The 14,772-nt window shown below is 53.1% G+C and overlaps 1 protein-coding gene across 1 annotated transcript; it reads right to left on the bottom strand.

The window, feature by feature from the left end:
• Positions 1–157: 157 nt before the first annotated feature.
• CHAF1A (chromatin assembly factor 1 subunit A) lies at positions 158–14,108 on the bottom strand. The gene is made up of 15 exons (XM_056512385.1): positions 14,005–14,108; positions 13,401–13,451; positions 12,418–13,211; positions 10,688–10,744; positions 8,633–8,874; positions 8,100–8,160; positions 7,630–7,698; positions 7,023–7,246; positions 6,731–6,899; positions 6,495–6,575; positions 6,328–6,417; positions 5,885–6,146; positions 4,754–5,211; positions 1,583–1,670; positions 158–246 (listed from the first exon to the last, which is right to left on the bottom strand). Exons 2-15 carry the CDS (start codon positions 13,447–13,449, stop codon positions 167–169), a joined length of 2,724 nt encoding a protein of 907 aa, XP_056368360.1. The 5' UTR covers positions 13,450–13,451; positions 14,005–14,108; the 3' UTR covers positions 158–166.
• Positions 14,109–14,772: the final 664 nt, after the last annotated feature.

The following is a 14,772-nucleotide window of genomic DNA, read 5'->3' as shown; positions in this document are numbered from 1 at the left end:
AAACTAAAAATTTAAGCTTCCATCTGGTCTGAAGCAGAACAAAGTGCTGTCTTCTCTTTACAAGAAATGTGGAATACTTTCAAGTATCTTGGCCAAAGATACACGAGGTTTAAAATTTTCTAGCTCATTCTACATACATACAGAGGAGTTAGTAGGCATTTAAATGTCAAATTGGATTAGCTGGGCTGACCATGCTGCTGTCCTGGGCAGCAGCTCTTGTGCCACTGGATTCTGAAGCTGTAGAACCTGCAAAGGAGAGAATGTGTTTGGTTTGTTTTGTTTTTATAAATACCCTCATTCATCCAGTAGAATTTGACTACTTTGTGTTTTATCTGTCTTAGCTTCCTGCATCTGTTGTGAGTCTCCTTTTCAACACTATTTTAAAACTGGTTTTAACACTGGCTTCATATTTAATATCACCAATCCAGAATAAAAAAAAAATCTCTTCAACCATAAAAAGGATTTTCATAATCTTTTCAGTGCTTTGGAGTCAGGCAGAGGCAAACAAACAGAGCTGCCTGTGTGTCAGCAGAGCCTGAGGGAGGAAGCTGCTCAATGGCATCCTCAGAACAAGAGGTGACAAACCTGAGGCGAGGTTTTCATCTCACAGCCTGGTAATAAGCAAAAGCAGCTTAAGATTAAAGCCAGGCTTCTTGTCAGGCAGTCCCAGTGTCTGTTCTGGGAGGTGAGAGGAGCTCAGATAAAGCCTGGGATGGGTCAAACACTCCAGAATGTCTGTGCACGAGTCCTTATCTAACAGAGGAGCTGCCCAACAACAGAGCCCCCAACAGCAGCAACAACAACAACAGAGCCCCCAACAACAACAACAACAACAACAGAGCCCCCAACAGCAACAACAACAACAACAGAGCCCCCAACAGCAACAACAACAACAACAGAGCCCCCAACAGCAACAACAACAACAACAACAGAGTCCCCAATAGCAACAACACAGCCCCTTTCCTCAGAGCTCCACTGTGAGCAGGAAGAAAGAGCCCAGAGCTTTGCAAAGCCCAGCACGTGCTTGAAGTCAGCTCATTGATCTGAGTGATCATGTCCAGAAGCTCTGGGAGATGAAAGGAGCTGCTCCCCATCCTCATCCCAGCCCTGAAAGGAGCTTTGAAGCCCTTTTCTGGGGATAACTGGGACACAAACACAGGAGCAGAGCAGCTCCCTGGTGCTGTTGCCTCCAGACAATTTGCACCTTTGAGGAGGCAGCAGAGAGGTGATCACCCAGAGCCTGCCAGGCCTGGAGGGGCCCTGCAGCCCCCAGAGAGCAGCAAGAGTGACAATAATTGACCAGGGGATCTGCTGGCCCTGCCCTAGTGCTCACCTGTGAAACAAGCAGCAGCCAAGGGCTTTGTGCCACTGAGGCAAGGGGAGGGCAGGAAAGGCAAGAGAAGGCCAGAAATAGCAAAAAAAAAAAATCTTCAAAAAAGGTTAAAAAGCAGGAGTGTCTAGAATAAAATAGAAAAGCTCAAGGGATGGTGGAAAGGGGCAGAAAACCCTGAGCTGAGCTCACACAGTTCTGCTCCCTTGGGGCAGTGTCTGCCAAGAGCCTGGTGCCCACCTCCCTTCCCACCTTTTCCTGGCTGTACATCCACAATCATGCAGTCATCATCTTCCTCATCTTCCTCAGTGTCTGCCTGGAATCCATCCATCTCTGCAGCCTGGAGGGAGAGAAGAGGGGCCAGGTGTGAGCCAGGAGGTGGGTCTGGCACAGGTGGGACTGGCACAGGCAGTGCAGGGCAGCACAGCCAGGTGGGCACATCTCAGGGAAGGGAATCCTGCAGTTCCCAGCTCCAGGAGCCCCTGGCTGGTGCCAAAGGCCTCATTTTGGCATGGCACACACAGAGGTGTTGCTGCTCCAGGATCCTTCCCTCCTCCACAAGGAGCTGAGCAGCCCCCACAGCTCAGGCTCCCTGGAAATCTGACTCCTGCTGGATTTTTGGGAGGGAAATCTCTCCCCCTCTGTTTGTTGTTTTCATAGAATCACAGACTCAAAGGTCAGCGAGTCCAGCTGTTCCCCAGCACTGCCCATGTCCCCAAGTGCCACCTCCCCCTGGATTTTAAACCCCTGCAGGGATGGGGACTCGAGCCCAGGTTCCCTAAATCTCACACCTAAACCCCCTCTGGTGCACTGTGGGGGTCCTGAGCCCCCTTTTCTCCTCCTGAGCCCCTCTGGGTGTTCTCTCCCTTCTGAAGATGGGGAATTACTGCTGCTGGTCAAGTCTGGCCCTTGTTCTCTCCTAACTCCTCCTCAACTTTCCCAATCAGTTTTTATTCAGGGAGTGCTGACAGCTCTTCCCTTGCTGCCCAGGCTTCCTGCCATGGGAAAAGCCCAAATTCCCAATTTTCAATCAAGAACACAGAACCCAAGCAGTGCCACAAATTGGAGCTGCCCAGCTGTGAGGGTCTCTATTTAATTTTTTTTTTTCCCCTTCAGCTGGAACTGGAATGAAAATACTGGTTCCCATCCCCTAAAAACTGTTCCAAGCCAAGAAATTTTCAATTTACATCTTTCAATAAAGTCCCAGCTCTCAGATTAAATTCCTCCTACACGTGGGCAGGTACTGCCCACTTCAGCACCAAAATTCTCCTCTCCACAGCTTATGTAAGACACCTTTCCTCACACAAGCCCTGGTGTGAGCTTCCCAGCAGGGAACACGTGCCAGAGTGGGAACTGGCAGCTGTGCCCTCCCAGCTCCAGCCTGGCTCCACAGGTAGGGAGAGATCTGAATTTAACACCTGAGCAGAGCTGATGGAGACATCAGGGATGAAAACCTTCTGGGGCTGTGACACCTCTGCACCTCCCCAGCACAGCTCTGAGCTTTGAAGCATTCAGGCTGGTGATGTAATTCTCCCAAAAGCCTTTGTTTTGCTATTTCTGCTCCCTCACAAGCTGAATTTCCAGTGGGTGCCAAGCAGAGACTTTTATCTCTGCCTTTATTTAGTGTACAAGAAAAAACCCAAGCAGATGGAGTTTGGGGGCTGAACAGCTTCTCACAAGTCTCTGATCTCTATCAATACCTGAATGCTGAGCTTTTTCAGTAGAAAAGCCAAAAAAGCCAAGAATAAATTGGGAAGGCAAAGCATCAAAAGCATCAAAAGCCTCATCTGTGGTCCATGGGAGGGGGGTGGAATGAGATGAGCTTTAAGGTCCCTCCCAACCCAAACCATTCTGGGGCTCTTTCCTAACCTGCTGCACAGGGAAGGAGGAATAAATCCACTGGCAGGGATTTCAAACCCTGTGGGATTGGAAGCAAAAGGTTCCTGCACCTAAAGCCTCAACAGAGCATCCCAAGCTTTGTGGGGGCCTGAAGGGCCAGGAGGAAACATGGAGAGAGATTTTGGAAAGGGATGGAGGGACAGGACACAGGGAATGGCTCCCACTGCCAGGGGCCAGGGCTGGGTGGGATACTGGGATGGAATTCCTCCCTGTGAGGGTGGGGAGGGGCTGGGATGGAATTCCCAGAGCAGCTGTGGCTGCCCCTGGATCCCTGGAATGCCCAAGGCCAGGCTGGAGCAGCTGGGACAGTGGGAGGTGTCCCTGCCATGGCAAGGGTGGCACTGAGTGGGATTTGAGGTCCTTTCCAAGCCAAACCATCCTGGAATTCCATGATCCCATTTTTCAGTCATGATTAGGCTGCAGCACTACCTGTGGTTGCCCTGAAAAGCAGAAGCAACAACAGGAAAACCACAACACAGCTCCCAGGCAGCAACCACTGCAATTCCATCCCATTTTGGCCCTATGAATTATTACATTCTTAAACCAGCTCTTGAAATTCAGCTTTGTGTGTGTCAGGATGAGCTGGAGCCTTCACAGACTGCTCTGGGCTGAGCTGCAGCACTTGGGAACCACATTTAATCTGTTCACATGCAACTGCTGTAAGTCATCAGCTTGGGCTGCACATCTGGCAGCCACAGGCACACATAAAACCTGCACACAAATTACACACAGCTGTAAAACCAAGGCCAAGCAGACTCTCCAACTATTCACAGCTTGGATGCAATCACTGCCAAATAGCAGAGAATGGAAGAACAGCAGGAGAGCAACGTTTCCAATGGAACAGAGCCTCCAAGCTGCACACACACAAAAGGAACCCATCTTCTTTAGAGCCATCATTTCACTGCTCTCCCCACAAAAAGGGTGCTCTGGTGGGCAGGGCAGTGGTTGGAGCTAACAGGGTGCAAACCCCACAGGCAGCACTCCTCACTGGGGTACAACAAACACCCTGCAAACCCCACAGGCAGCACTCCTCACTGGGGCACAACAAACACCCTGCAAACCCCACACCCAGCACTCCTCACTGGGGCACAACAAACACCCTGCAAACCCCACACCCAGCACTCCTCACTGGGGTACAACACCCTGCATCTCTTTAGAGCCATCATTTCACTGCTCTCCCCACAAAAAGGGGGCTCTGGTGGGCAGGGCAGTGGCTGGAGCCAACAGGGTACCACAGCTCACACCCAGCACCCCTCACTGGGTACCTCACACCCAGCACCCCTCAGTGGGCGCCACACCTCACACCCAGCACCCCTCACTGGGTGCCTCACACCCAGCACCCCTCACTGGGTACCACAGCTCACACCCAGCACCCCTCAGTGGGTGCCTCACACCCAGCACCCCTCAGTGGGTACCTCACACCCAGCACCCCTCAGTGGGTGCCTCACCTCACACCCAGCACCCCTCAGTGGGTACCTCACACCCAGCACCCCTCAGTGGGCACCACACCTCTCCAGGACTCACCTGCTCGGCATCCCGAGGTCTCTTCATGAACTGGGTGATGCACATGCTGCCCAGGGCCTTCCTCTTGGCTGCAGGGGGGGTGGGCAGGGGCAGGGGCGGGCCTGGCACGCTGCCCCCCTCCTCCCTGGCAGCACAGGGCACCTGGGTGACGTAGTTCCACTGGCAGGGCACGGGCAGCTGCAGGTGGCCGAAGCTGCGCAGCACCTCGGCGTGCACGTACCAGCACATCCTGAACTCGGGCCTCTTCTCGTACACAGAGTTCTCTGAGATGATCCTCTTCAGCCTGGCCTTGGAGGGGACCCCGCTGTCCTTGTCCTTGTCCTCCCCCCCGGGCGGGGGCGGGGGGCTCCCCTCCACATCCCCGAAGCGGCCCTGCCTGCAGCATTCCTGGAATTCCTGGATGATCACCCTGCTCCCGTGCACGTTCCCGTGCAGCAGAGGCAGGAGGTGCCCGAGGACTGCAGGGGGAGGAAAAGGGGACACGGGATAGGTGTGAATCAGTATGGGTGCTCCAGAGGGTTAAAATCAACACCAGGATTGATTTTAGAGATGGGCCTCCACGGGCTGGATGGATGAGGCTTGGAGCAAATGGAAAGTGGCCCTGCCCATGGTAGAAACTTTAAGTTCATCAATTCTTTGCATCCTTAAAGGATGATCTTTAAGGTCCCTCCCAACCCAAAGCACTCTGGATTCCATGATTGTAACAGCAGCTAAATTTGATATAGAAAACTTCACTCCCAATAGTAACAATATCCTGGAGTGAAATCCTCACCCCCTGTTTGGCCTTCATGTGAGTTATTCAGGTCCTTGTGTTAATCAGGTGCAGGAAAAGCTCAGGACTGGAACCCAACACAGAAACCAAACCCCTCCCCCCAAACAATAAACAGGCTCAAGCCCGTCCTAAACCTGAGCTTGCTCAAGTCTGCTTGGCTTTATTTCCTAGATTGCCCAGAGCAAGACTTTTTGGAGAGGCAGTGCCAGAAAACTGCTTTCCAAGAGCTCTCAGAGATTCCTTGGATTCCAGACTTGTCAGAAACAGCTCATTCTAAATTCAACACTCAATAATTCCCTGCTCCCTCCAAAGCAGAGTACAACACTGTGGAAATGACTGTTTAGCCCTTCAGGTCTTACTTTGCTGATCTTTTGCTCTTTTTTTGCTACATTTCTGTGTCTGCTGCTCTTCCTCTGGCACAGGAGGATCCAGGACACAGGCTGTGAACTGCTGCAGCACCTTCAGGTCCGTGTTGGTGCTGCTGTCCTCTGCTGCCCTTTCCCAGACACAGCCAATCTTCACAGGCTGGAGCACATGGAACCTCTTGCCCTTGGCTATCAGCTCGTCCCACTCCTTTGCTTTCAGCTTCTGACGAACCTTCTGGTTCTCTGGGTCACACTCCTGCAGCCCCAGGGGACAAAGGACTCATTACACCCGTGCCAGGAGAAAAAAAAATTAAATAAATAAAAGAGCTTTTTCAAGCCAGCTTTGCAGGGCTCCTGAGGGAGCCCAGCCCTGCCAATACTGACATCACAGCTCACTGGGAACAGAGATGAGAACCCAGGGACACCCAGCTCCTCACCTCTGTCACACCTTCATCTTCAGATAGGTACCCATGGGGTACAAAAAACCCATCGTCCTCATCTTCATCCTCTCCCTCCTCTTCATCATCCTACAAATAAATGAATTAGGAGTCACACTGCCAACTGCAAGTGGTTCCTGATTATTTTCAGCATGCACGATCCTCACCTCTTCACTATGGGAGAGACTTTCCCCTGGCTCCTCCTCTTCCCACTCTTCATCACTGTCTACTTCATAGTCCAGCAGCTTCTGCAAGAAATGCCAACACTTGTCCATCACTGGAGAGCACAGCACCAAACCCAGCCTGGGGTTTCAAAGTGGCTCAGAAATCCCAGAGGACTGGCCAAGCACATTGATTTCTAGAGCCCAAAGAGGGGAGGAGGGCAGCAGGCTGAGGTGCTTACAGTGTCCTTGGACCATGGATTCCTGCCTCGGATCAGGGGGGTTCTCTTGTTCCAGGTGCCCCAGTAGGCAGGACGGTGATTCTCACTGAACTGCAGCAGCTTCATCCTGCCAAACTTCTCCCTCTCAGGGACAGCATCTGCCTGGCAGCTGTCCACCACCACCACGTCACTGGGAACACAGGGGAGGGCTCAGCAAGCACAGAGCAGCTCCAGCCTCCCCTCCAATGCCAACCACCCCCTCACAGCCCCTCTGCAGCTCATCCTGGAAACACAGAACCAGAGCCACACTGACCTGTTTATACTGTCACTGCTGTCATTGACCAAAGTGGGCCCAGATTTTCGTGGTTTACGACATTTCAGATCCCTCAGGAAAGAACCTTCACCATTCTGGGCGTGCAGGAGCTTATCCAGCTGCTCCAGGTAGTCTGGATCCAGGGCAACACGGCTCAAGGGGGCTAAGACCATGTTCTCCTTAATTTCAAAAGGAGCAAACTTCCCACAGGAGCCAGCAAGGGTCTGAAACATCAAGGGAGGAATGTCAGGGTTTGGACACTGAGAAGCTGCAGCACCAACACGTGCAAGAAACACCTGAGGTGCTGCTTGAGGTGAAGATTTAGGTTAAGTGAAGATTTGGGTTAAGCCCTTCCTCTGCAAACTCCAGGCAATGCAGAAGACAGAGCTGAGATTCACTAAACCAACCACAAATGTCTTCTGTAGTCTCTGCTCTGGCCTTCTCCTTAAAATCCTTTACACTTTTGAGACCAGGAAATGAAGAAAATGCAATGTTTTGACCATCTGAGAAGCTGTAAGGGGCAGCTGAGAAGGAAATCAGGGCTAGGAACAGCCTGAACAAATTTGTTAGGAACAACTGTGGGACAGTTTGTGGGACAATGCCTCACCTTGGGGGCCTGTGGAGTCTTTGGTTTCTGGAAGAACCTGGTGATCTCTGCCTTCTGTGCATGGAGGCGCTGAAATGAGAACCCAAATGCAAACTGTCAACACAGAGATGGAAACAAAGCTGTGCAATTCCAGGTGAGCTCATGCATGACTCAAATTCACATGCAGCCAGGCACACAGCAAAGTTCAGGCAGTCACCAGCTCCTGTGACTCAACACAAACCCTCCTCATCCTCCCTGACACAAGCAGGGCTCCAGGTCACTCCAGGGGAGAGGTCACTTGTGGGCACTCAGAAACCCACACAGAAAACACTCAGGAGGGTAAAAGAGGAGTCAACAGTGTGAAAGGAACAGGGCAAAATCTGAATGGAGCAGCCCCAGCAGGTCAGGGGGGACAGGCTCCATCCCAGCTGGCACCTCCAACATTTCACCCCAGACAGAATTTAGAGACAAGCCAGGGAAAGCATTTTTACCTTTTCCTCCTCCTTTAACCGTTTCTCCTCTTCTTTCTTTCTCTTCTCCTCAAGTTTTGCCCTTGAAAACAAAGATCCTGTCAATTGCCACCCAGCAAGAAGGGGTTATCAATCAGCACTGAGGAGGAGGGGAGGCCCCAGAGCATGACCCAGACCCCACCACGAGGATCATCTGTCAGAACCACACTTGGTTAAGTGCAGAGAAAACTTTGTTCATTCCTTCTAGAGCAAATATTGACCCATTCAGCCACAGAGTTAAGAGGCTGCCTCAAATTTCCCTCAATACCAGGAAATTAAAGGGATTATCAAGTCCCAGGTAACTTCCTCAACAAACAGGGCCCAGTGCCAGCCCAGCTCAGGGGGGAGCTCAGTGCAGCAGGGATGGGGCACAGAGTCCCTCAAGCATTTCAGAGCCACCCCTGAGCCCAGCCTGTGCTGCTGGGGCAGGGCAGCTCTGGAGGGCCAGTCCAGGGGAAGGAGGGGGTGGAGATCAGCACAGGGACCCCCAGGAGCTGCAGAGCCCCAGCACTCACTCCAGAGCCTCCTGCCTCTCCTTGCGCTTCTCCTCCTTCACTCGCAGCTTCTCAGCTTTCTCCTTCTCCTCCTTTTCCTTCTTTTCCCTCCTTTCTCTCTCTTTCAGCTCCTTCTCTTCCTCTTTCCTCTTCTTTGCCTCCTCCTTGGCTCGTTCTTTTGCAGCTTTTGCCTCTTCCTTCAGCCTGCCCTTCTGCTCCCTCTCTGCCTGCAGCCTCTGCAGCTTGTCCGCACGCTCCTGGTCCTGGGGCACAAAGGGGACACTGGGGGAGCTGCACCTGCAGTGCCAAACCCCTGATGGAAATCAGCACCTCACTGTCAAACAGCAAGCTGGACCCACCCAGTGCCTGACCTGCAGCTCCACAAAATATCCTGAAATGGGAAGGACCCCCCATCCTCCCCAGGAGTGCAGGTGGGAGCACATCCCCAGCTGAGCTTCCCTGTGCTGCTTCTCTGAAAGCTTTAATTATTCTTTTCCCTTAGCAAAAAAAAAAATAAAAAAAAATAAAAAAAAAGGTGTTTCCATTTCTCTAAGCATCAAAGAAAAGCTTTGTGTTGAGCCATCTTCATTACCACTGTAGCATTAAGGAAAATTAGATGGGAATTAAAAAATCGTAATTATTCCCTTATATAATAGGAGATTTCAGATTCTTTCCAAAATATTTCCTCCTGAGCTCAGCTTTCATGCTCCAGTGTCATTGTAGGGCTGCACTGGTGTCACTTCTACAAGTGAATTTCAGATGATTTGACATCATAAACCCACAAGGATTTTCTGATGCTTTCACTATCACAGAAATCAGACTTTGATGATCCCTGTGGGTCCCTCCTAAGCTGGGATATTCCATTATCTCAGGGAATATTCATGATATTCAGGGAATCATGAGTCTCCAGACTCCAGATTGTGGAGCTTATCCCTTGTTTTCCTCCATTTCAGACCATCAGACACTACCAGTGCCCCTGAGCTTGTTCAAGGGGCACTCTGGGAACAGTGGGGGGAAGATTTTATTGCAAGTGTTCCCTTTCATGGTGTTTCCTCCCAAAACAAAAACTCCCACCATGGCTCTGGTGACAGAAAGGAGAAAAATGTTAAATTAAAGAGAAGGAGCTTTTCTGTGCTGCAGGCACTGGTGATGTCAGCAGGAAAGGAGGATCTGCCCAGACACTCCAACTCCTCCCTGGGTATTTTCAGTTTTCTTTTATTGATTTCACATCTCTCCTTGTCAACATCAAGGCTTCCTGAGCAGTGTCACAACACAAATAACTGCAGAAAGCCACCAACAGCCAAATGGTGCCAATGGCAAGGAAACAACACTGTCAGCCTGAGTCATGGAATGTGCTGGGTGCTGGGGAGCTGGTGTGAAGCTGACAGCTCACTGGTGGGTCTAGTTCATTCTCAGCATCATTTTTAGCTCCCATTCTCCTCTCTCCCTCACATCCCTGCTATTTTTAACACAGCTATAGAAGGGAAGAAAACAACAGATTGAAATTCTATATGGGGCAGTGGGAAAAGCAGCTTACATAAAACACAGGAGTTTATAAACAAGGCACTGAGAGACACAGAATTCCTCACACAAACCTTCCCAGGTGCAAGTGCAACAACCCCAAAAAATCCCATTCCTGCTGCAAAACCCAGTGACCCTTCAGCCTCCTCTAGATCCAGCACTCCAGGCCTGGCAGCAGAATTAGGGAGCAGAGTTTGCTGAGTTTGCAACCAAGCAAACAGAACCTGGAGCTTGAGCATTCCCAGTGGTGGCATCCAGTGGTGACATTCTCTGAAGCCACACACACAGTGCCCCACTTGCCTCGTGTGTTAATAAAAACAGACCTTACATTTCTGGGCTTAAATGTTTCCAATCCCTCCCCAAAAAGCCCCAAATGCACCCAGGGCTCCATTCTTTGGAAAGAGCCAAGCACTTTAAGTGTTTGCATTAAAGGTTTTTCCACACTCCTCAGGGGGAGGAAAAATGGCAAGAGAGATGTTCCAGCTGGGCTGAGAGAAAAGGAAAGGCCTTTGCTGGCTGCTCAGGGGAGCTCTGGGTGTCAGGGAAATGCCTTACTCTTTGCAATCTCAGCTTCTCCTTCTCTGCTGAACTTCTGTGGAATTTCTGAGGTACCTGGAATCACAAAATGCAAGTTTTAGAGGAGACCCTGGTCCTCCCTTTCCAGCCTGAGTAACATCAGGCTGCTCCTGCAGATCACATCCAGCCACTGCAAACTGCCCCAGGGCAGGGAGTGAGGACACACCTCAGGCAGATCCAGTTTTCCCTTTTCCATCCCAGCTCCTGCTCCAAAGAAAGCCTCAGGTGTGATGAACAAACACCCCTCAGCCCCACAGGAGCCTCTGCAAGGGAGCACCACGTGCACAGCACCCAGGGGACATTTCAATATGGCAAAGTCACTTCCTTACAGCTAAACTTGGCTTTGTTCAGGGATTTTTATTTTTTTTTCCATCCACCTATCTTGCTGTGCTATTTAGATGTAACTTGATGAACACAAGGACTGTTTGCCACATTTTAACATTTTTTCTCCTTCTCATCACAGTCCACTTGACCTTCCACCAGTAACACTGACCCTAAGTTCCAAACAGGGAACACTTCTCATTTGTCTTTTATTTAAAAAGGTGGTTTGTGCTATGATCATTGTTCATAGCCTGGTTAAAGGCCTAATTTGTCAATATTTCAGCACACTGTGACTTGATTTACCAGATCCCCCCTTCTCCTCCTGCCATTCACAGCATCATATTTTAACTGTGATTAACAGGCTAACACAGCCCAACTGCTTTATTTGCTATATTTATCTGATATAAAATAGGAATTCTGTCAAGTGGGGCCTTCAGCTCCTCAGAGCTGTTTCCTCCCAGGAAAACAATCCTGCCAGGATTCCCAGCTGCACAGCCTGGGGTGCAGCCCCTCATTTTGGGGAGCAGCACACGAGCAAACCCAGCCCCAGTGGCAGTACTGGATTACACCAGCAGTGCTTTCTGTTGTTCTGCTACACTGGAAATACTTCATGCCTGCTTGAGGGTGTTTGTTTATTTTAGAGGTGGAAGAACTGGGAGTTTTCACAGAGGAGGAATTGATCATTTGACTTGATAAACACAACAAAAGGACTGGGAGAACCCCGTGGTTCAGCCACCTGAGCTGATGCTGCTGCCCTTGGAAGATTCTCTGACAAAACTGCCCCAAAAATCAGGGTGTCTGGGGGTCTCCAGCTGAATTGAAACTCAGGTGACCAAAAACCTCCTTCATCCAGAGCTTTTTCATGGAATCACAGAATGTTTTGGGTTTAAAGCCCATCCAGTGCCATGGGACACGTTCCACTGCCCCAGGTGCTCCAATCCCCACCTAGCCTGGCCTGGGACACTTCCAGGGATGAGGCAGCCACAGCTTTCTCTGACAAATCTGTGCCAGAGCTTTTCCATGGCAGCTGCAGAAATTTGGAGCTGGAAAGCATCTGCACTGGCTGTGCTGGGGGAACATCCTCCCAGGAATCCCAGCAGCTCTGAGGAGAGTGAACAGAGCTTGGGAAACAGCTCCTAAAGCACAGAGCTCCTCCTGGATGCTGTTACCAAAACACCAGGTGGGCATTTCACTAAAGAAATATAAATACAGCCAGAACCAGGGAGCATAAAATCCTTTAGCTGCAGGATTTCAAGCTCCCAAAGGGCAATAATTCAGTAATTAATCACCACCGCCCTCCCTACACTCCTTGTTGACCCACTCATCCTCTTGCCCACAATCCCAGGAACCCAAACACGGCCCCACAGCAGCTTCCAGAGCAGACCAACCTTCCTGGCAGGTGTGGAGGCAGCCAGAGGACTCGTGTTCCTCCTGGACTCTGCCACCAGCTGCACGTCGGGCGAGCTCCCGGAGCTCAGCGAGGAGTGGCTGAGCCCCGAGTCCCCCTCGTGGGACGACTCCAGGGCCTCGTTCTCTGACGTGCTGCTGCCATCCAGAGAGGCCACTGGGGGGGATTTCAGGCTCATGATGTCCTCCAGCAGCACCACGGGTACCTTCCCCTCAAACAGCACATCCTTCAGTTTGTCCTGAGCGCCCTTGCTGCCTGTCACTGCCCCGGAGCACGGCTGGGTCCCCAAATCCTCCTCCTCCTGCTCCTCCTCTGGGGCTGCAGCTGCACAGGGCCCCTCAGTCTGCATGGAGTCACCTGCAGGGCTGCTCTGGGAGGAGTTCAGGCAGCTCAGCTGCTCCAGCTCTTTTCCTATCGTGCCGTTGGTGACAGCTCTAGAATCCACGTCCCCCCGCTCTGTGCTGTCCCCAAGTCCGTGGCCAGAGCCCTGGGAGGGGTCAGGAACATCCCCAGGGTCACTTGTGTCACCTCCTGGGTTTTTCTGGATGAAATGGTCCAAGGGACCCTTCCCATTCACAAGTTTTGGAGTCAAATTCCTCTCTGAGCCCAGCTGGCAGTCGTTCTCCACATTGTCCAGGGAGGCACCGGCAGCATCCAGGGACGGATCCTTGCTTGGAACAAAAGCACTCGGGGAGCTCTTGACTTTTTTGACTTCTGAATCCACATCAAGATTTTCCTTTGGCACAGGATTGAGGCGCTTGAAGGGCAGCCGAGCTGCAACAACAACAGCAGGTCACTGAGTGACAGCAAACATCAAAGCATTTCATTCATTTAGAAGCATACAATTGAGATGAGCCACTTAGAGATCGTTTAGTGTATTAATGTATTAATGTATTTCATAAAATCAGGTCTGAAACACTCATAATGTGTTAAAATTGCACTGGATGAGAGACACTGCCTTACCTTGGACGAGTTTCCTTGGAGGAACAGCAGCTTTGTCTCTGCACTCCATGGCTACGGGAGAAAACAACAGATCAACACCCGTGCTGGTTCCCAAGGAGCTGCTGCCTCCCGGGGCTGAGGCAGAGCGCGACAGCTCCCCCAGGGCCGGGGAGGGAGGACAAAGGGGCCCCAAAGTCACCCCCAGGCCAGAGGAACCCCGGAGGCAGCGGGTCCCAGCAGCCGCAGTGTGCCCAGGGCAGGAGCGCGGGGATGCGTGCGGGAATTCCTGCCGTGAGGGAGGGCAGGGCTGGCACAGGGTGCCCAGAGCAGCTGTGGCTGCCCCTGGGTCCCCGGCAGTGCCCAGGCCGGGCTGAATCACCCTGGGACAGGGGAAGGTGCCTCTGCCATGGCAGGGCCGGGCCTTCAGATCCCTCCCCACCCAAACCGCTCAGTGATTCCAAGAACGAGGCAGCAGGGCGGGCCCGGGCCCGGCCCCGGGGCGCGGCAGCAGCTCCGGCGCCTCCTTTGTTACCCCGGGCAGGCCCCGCGCACCCCGCGGCCCAACCGCCGCCGGAAGCACCTCGCGCCCCGGCCGCGGCGCATCGCGCCCCCCGATCGGCCCCACCTGTGGCGGCGGCAGGCGCGGCTCGCGGCGCTGCCGGGCGGCGGCGGCCGAACCCGAGGCGGCGCGGCCCGCGCAGCCCCCGCCGCTCCCGGCGCGTCCCGCCCGGCCCGGCCCGCTCGTACTTGGCGGGAGCCGGGGCGACCCCGCGTCCCGCGGCGCTGATTGGCGGAGCGCGCCCCACGTGACCCGCCCAGCCACGCTCCCCGCTGCGTCGCGCCTTCCGACTGGCTGTGGCCGCGGGAGGCGCTGATTGGCGGAGGCGGCTGTCAGTCTGGTGCGCTGCAGGCGCTGATTGGATGGCTTTGTAATGAGCCTGGGCCTGAGGCCTGGGCCTGAGGCCCGCCCGCTCATCGGGCGGGAGCGGGGCGGCAGCGGGCGCCGGTATCGGTCCCGGTCTGCCCGTAGCACCGGGCGGAGGGGGCGGAGCCAGCACTGCCGCGCGCCGCGCCACTACGGGCATTGAGCCAACGCGCGAAATGGCGGCGGCGCCGGCAGCCAATTAACATCCGCCGCTGTGACGCGCAGGCGCAGCCGCTAGTGCGAGGGATACTGGGAGTTGTAGTTTTCCATTGGAAGTGTCTGTCGCCCCATTTTCCCCTCAGGACTATGGCGGGGGTCCTGGCCCGCTTGTCCCCGTGTCGCACACGCGCTCCTCTCCCCGCGGGCGGTGCTGTGTCTCTCAGGAGAAGCACACAGCTGCGCCACAGTTAGCTCCCAACATGACCGCCCGTCCCGCCTGTCGCGACTGAGCGGCGGAGAGAGTGGCTC

This window comes from Oenanthe melanoleuca, chromosome 28, assembly GCF_029582105.1.
Source record: "Oenanthe melanoleuca isolate GR-GAL-2019-014 chromosome 28, OMel1.0, whole genome shotgun sequence".
In the NCBI taxonomy this organism is placed as follows: Eukaryota; Metazoa; Chordata; class Aves; order Passeriformes; family Muscicapidae; genus Oenanthe; species Oenanthe melanoleuca.
Note: the sequence above shows the minus strand (reverse complement) of the source record. Positions and strands in the feature narration are given on the sequence as shown.

Excerpts from the sequence above, each read along its gene's own strand:
- CHAF1A (XM_056512385.1), bottom strand. The coding sequence starts at position 13,449 with ATGGAGTGCAGAGACAAAGCTGCTGTTCCTCCAAGGAAACTCGTCCAA. Across the intron at positions 6,900-7,022 it reads AGCAGTGACAGTATAAACAG|TGACGTGGTGGTGGTGGACA; the intron begins GTCAGTGTGGCT and ends CTGTGTTCCCAG. Across the intron at positions 1,671-4,753 it reads GACCTCGGGATGCCGAGCAG|GCTGCAGAGATGGATGGATT; the intron begins GTGAGTCCTGGA and ends CTCTCCCTCCAG.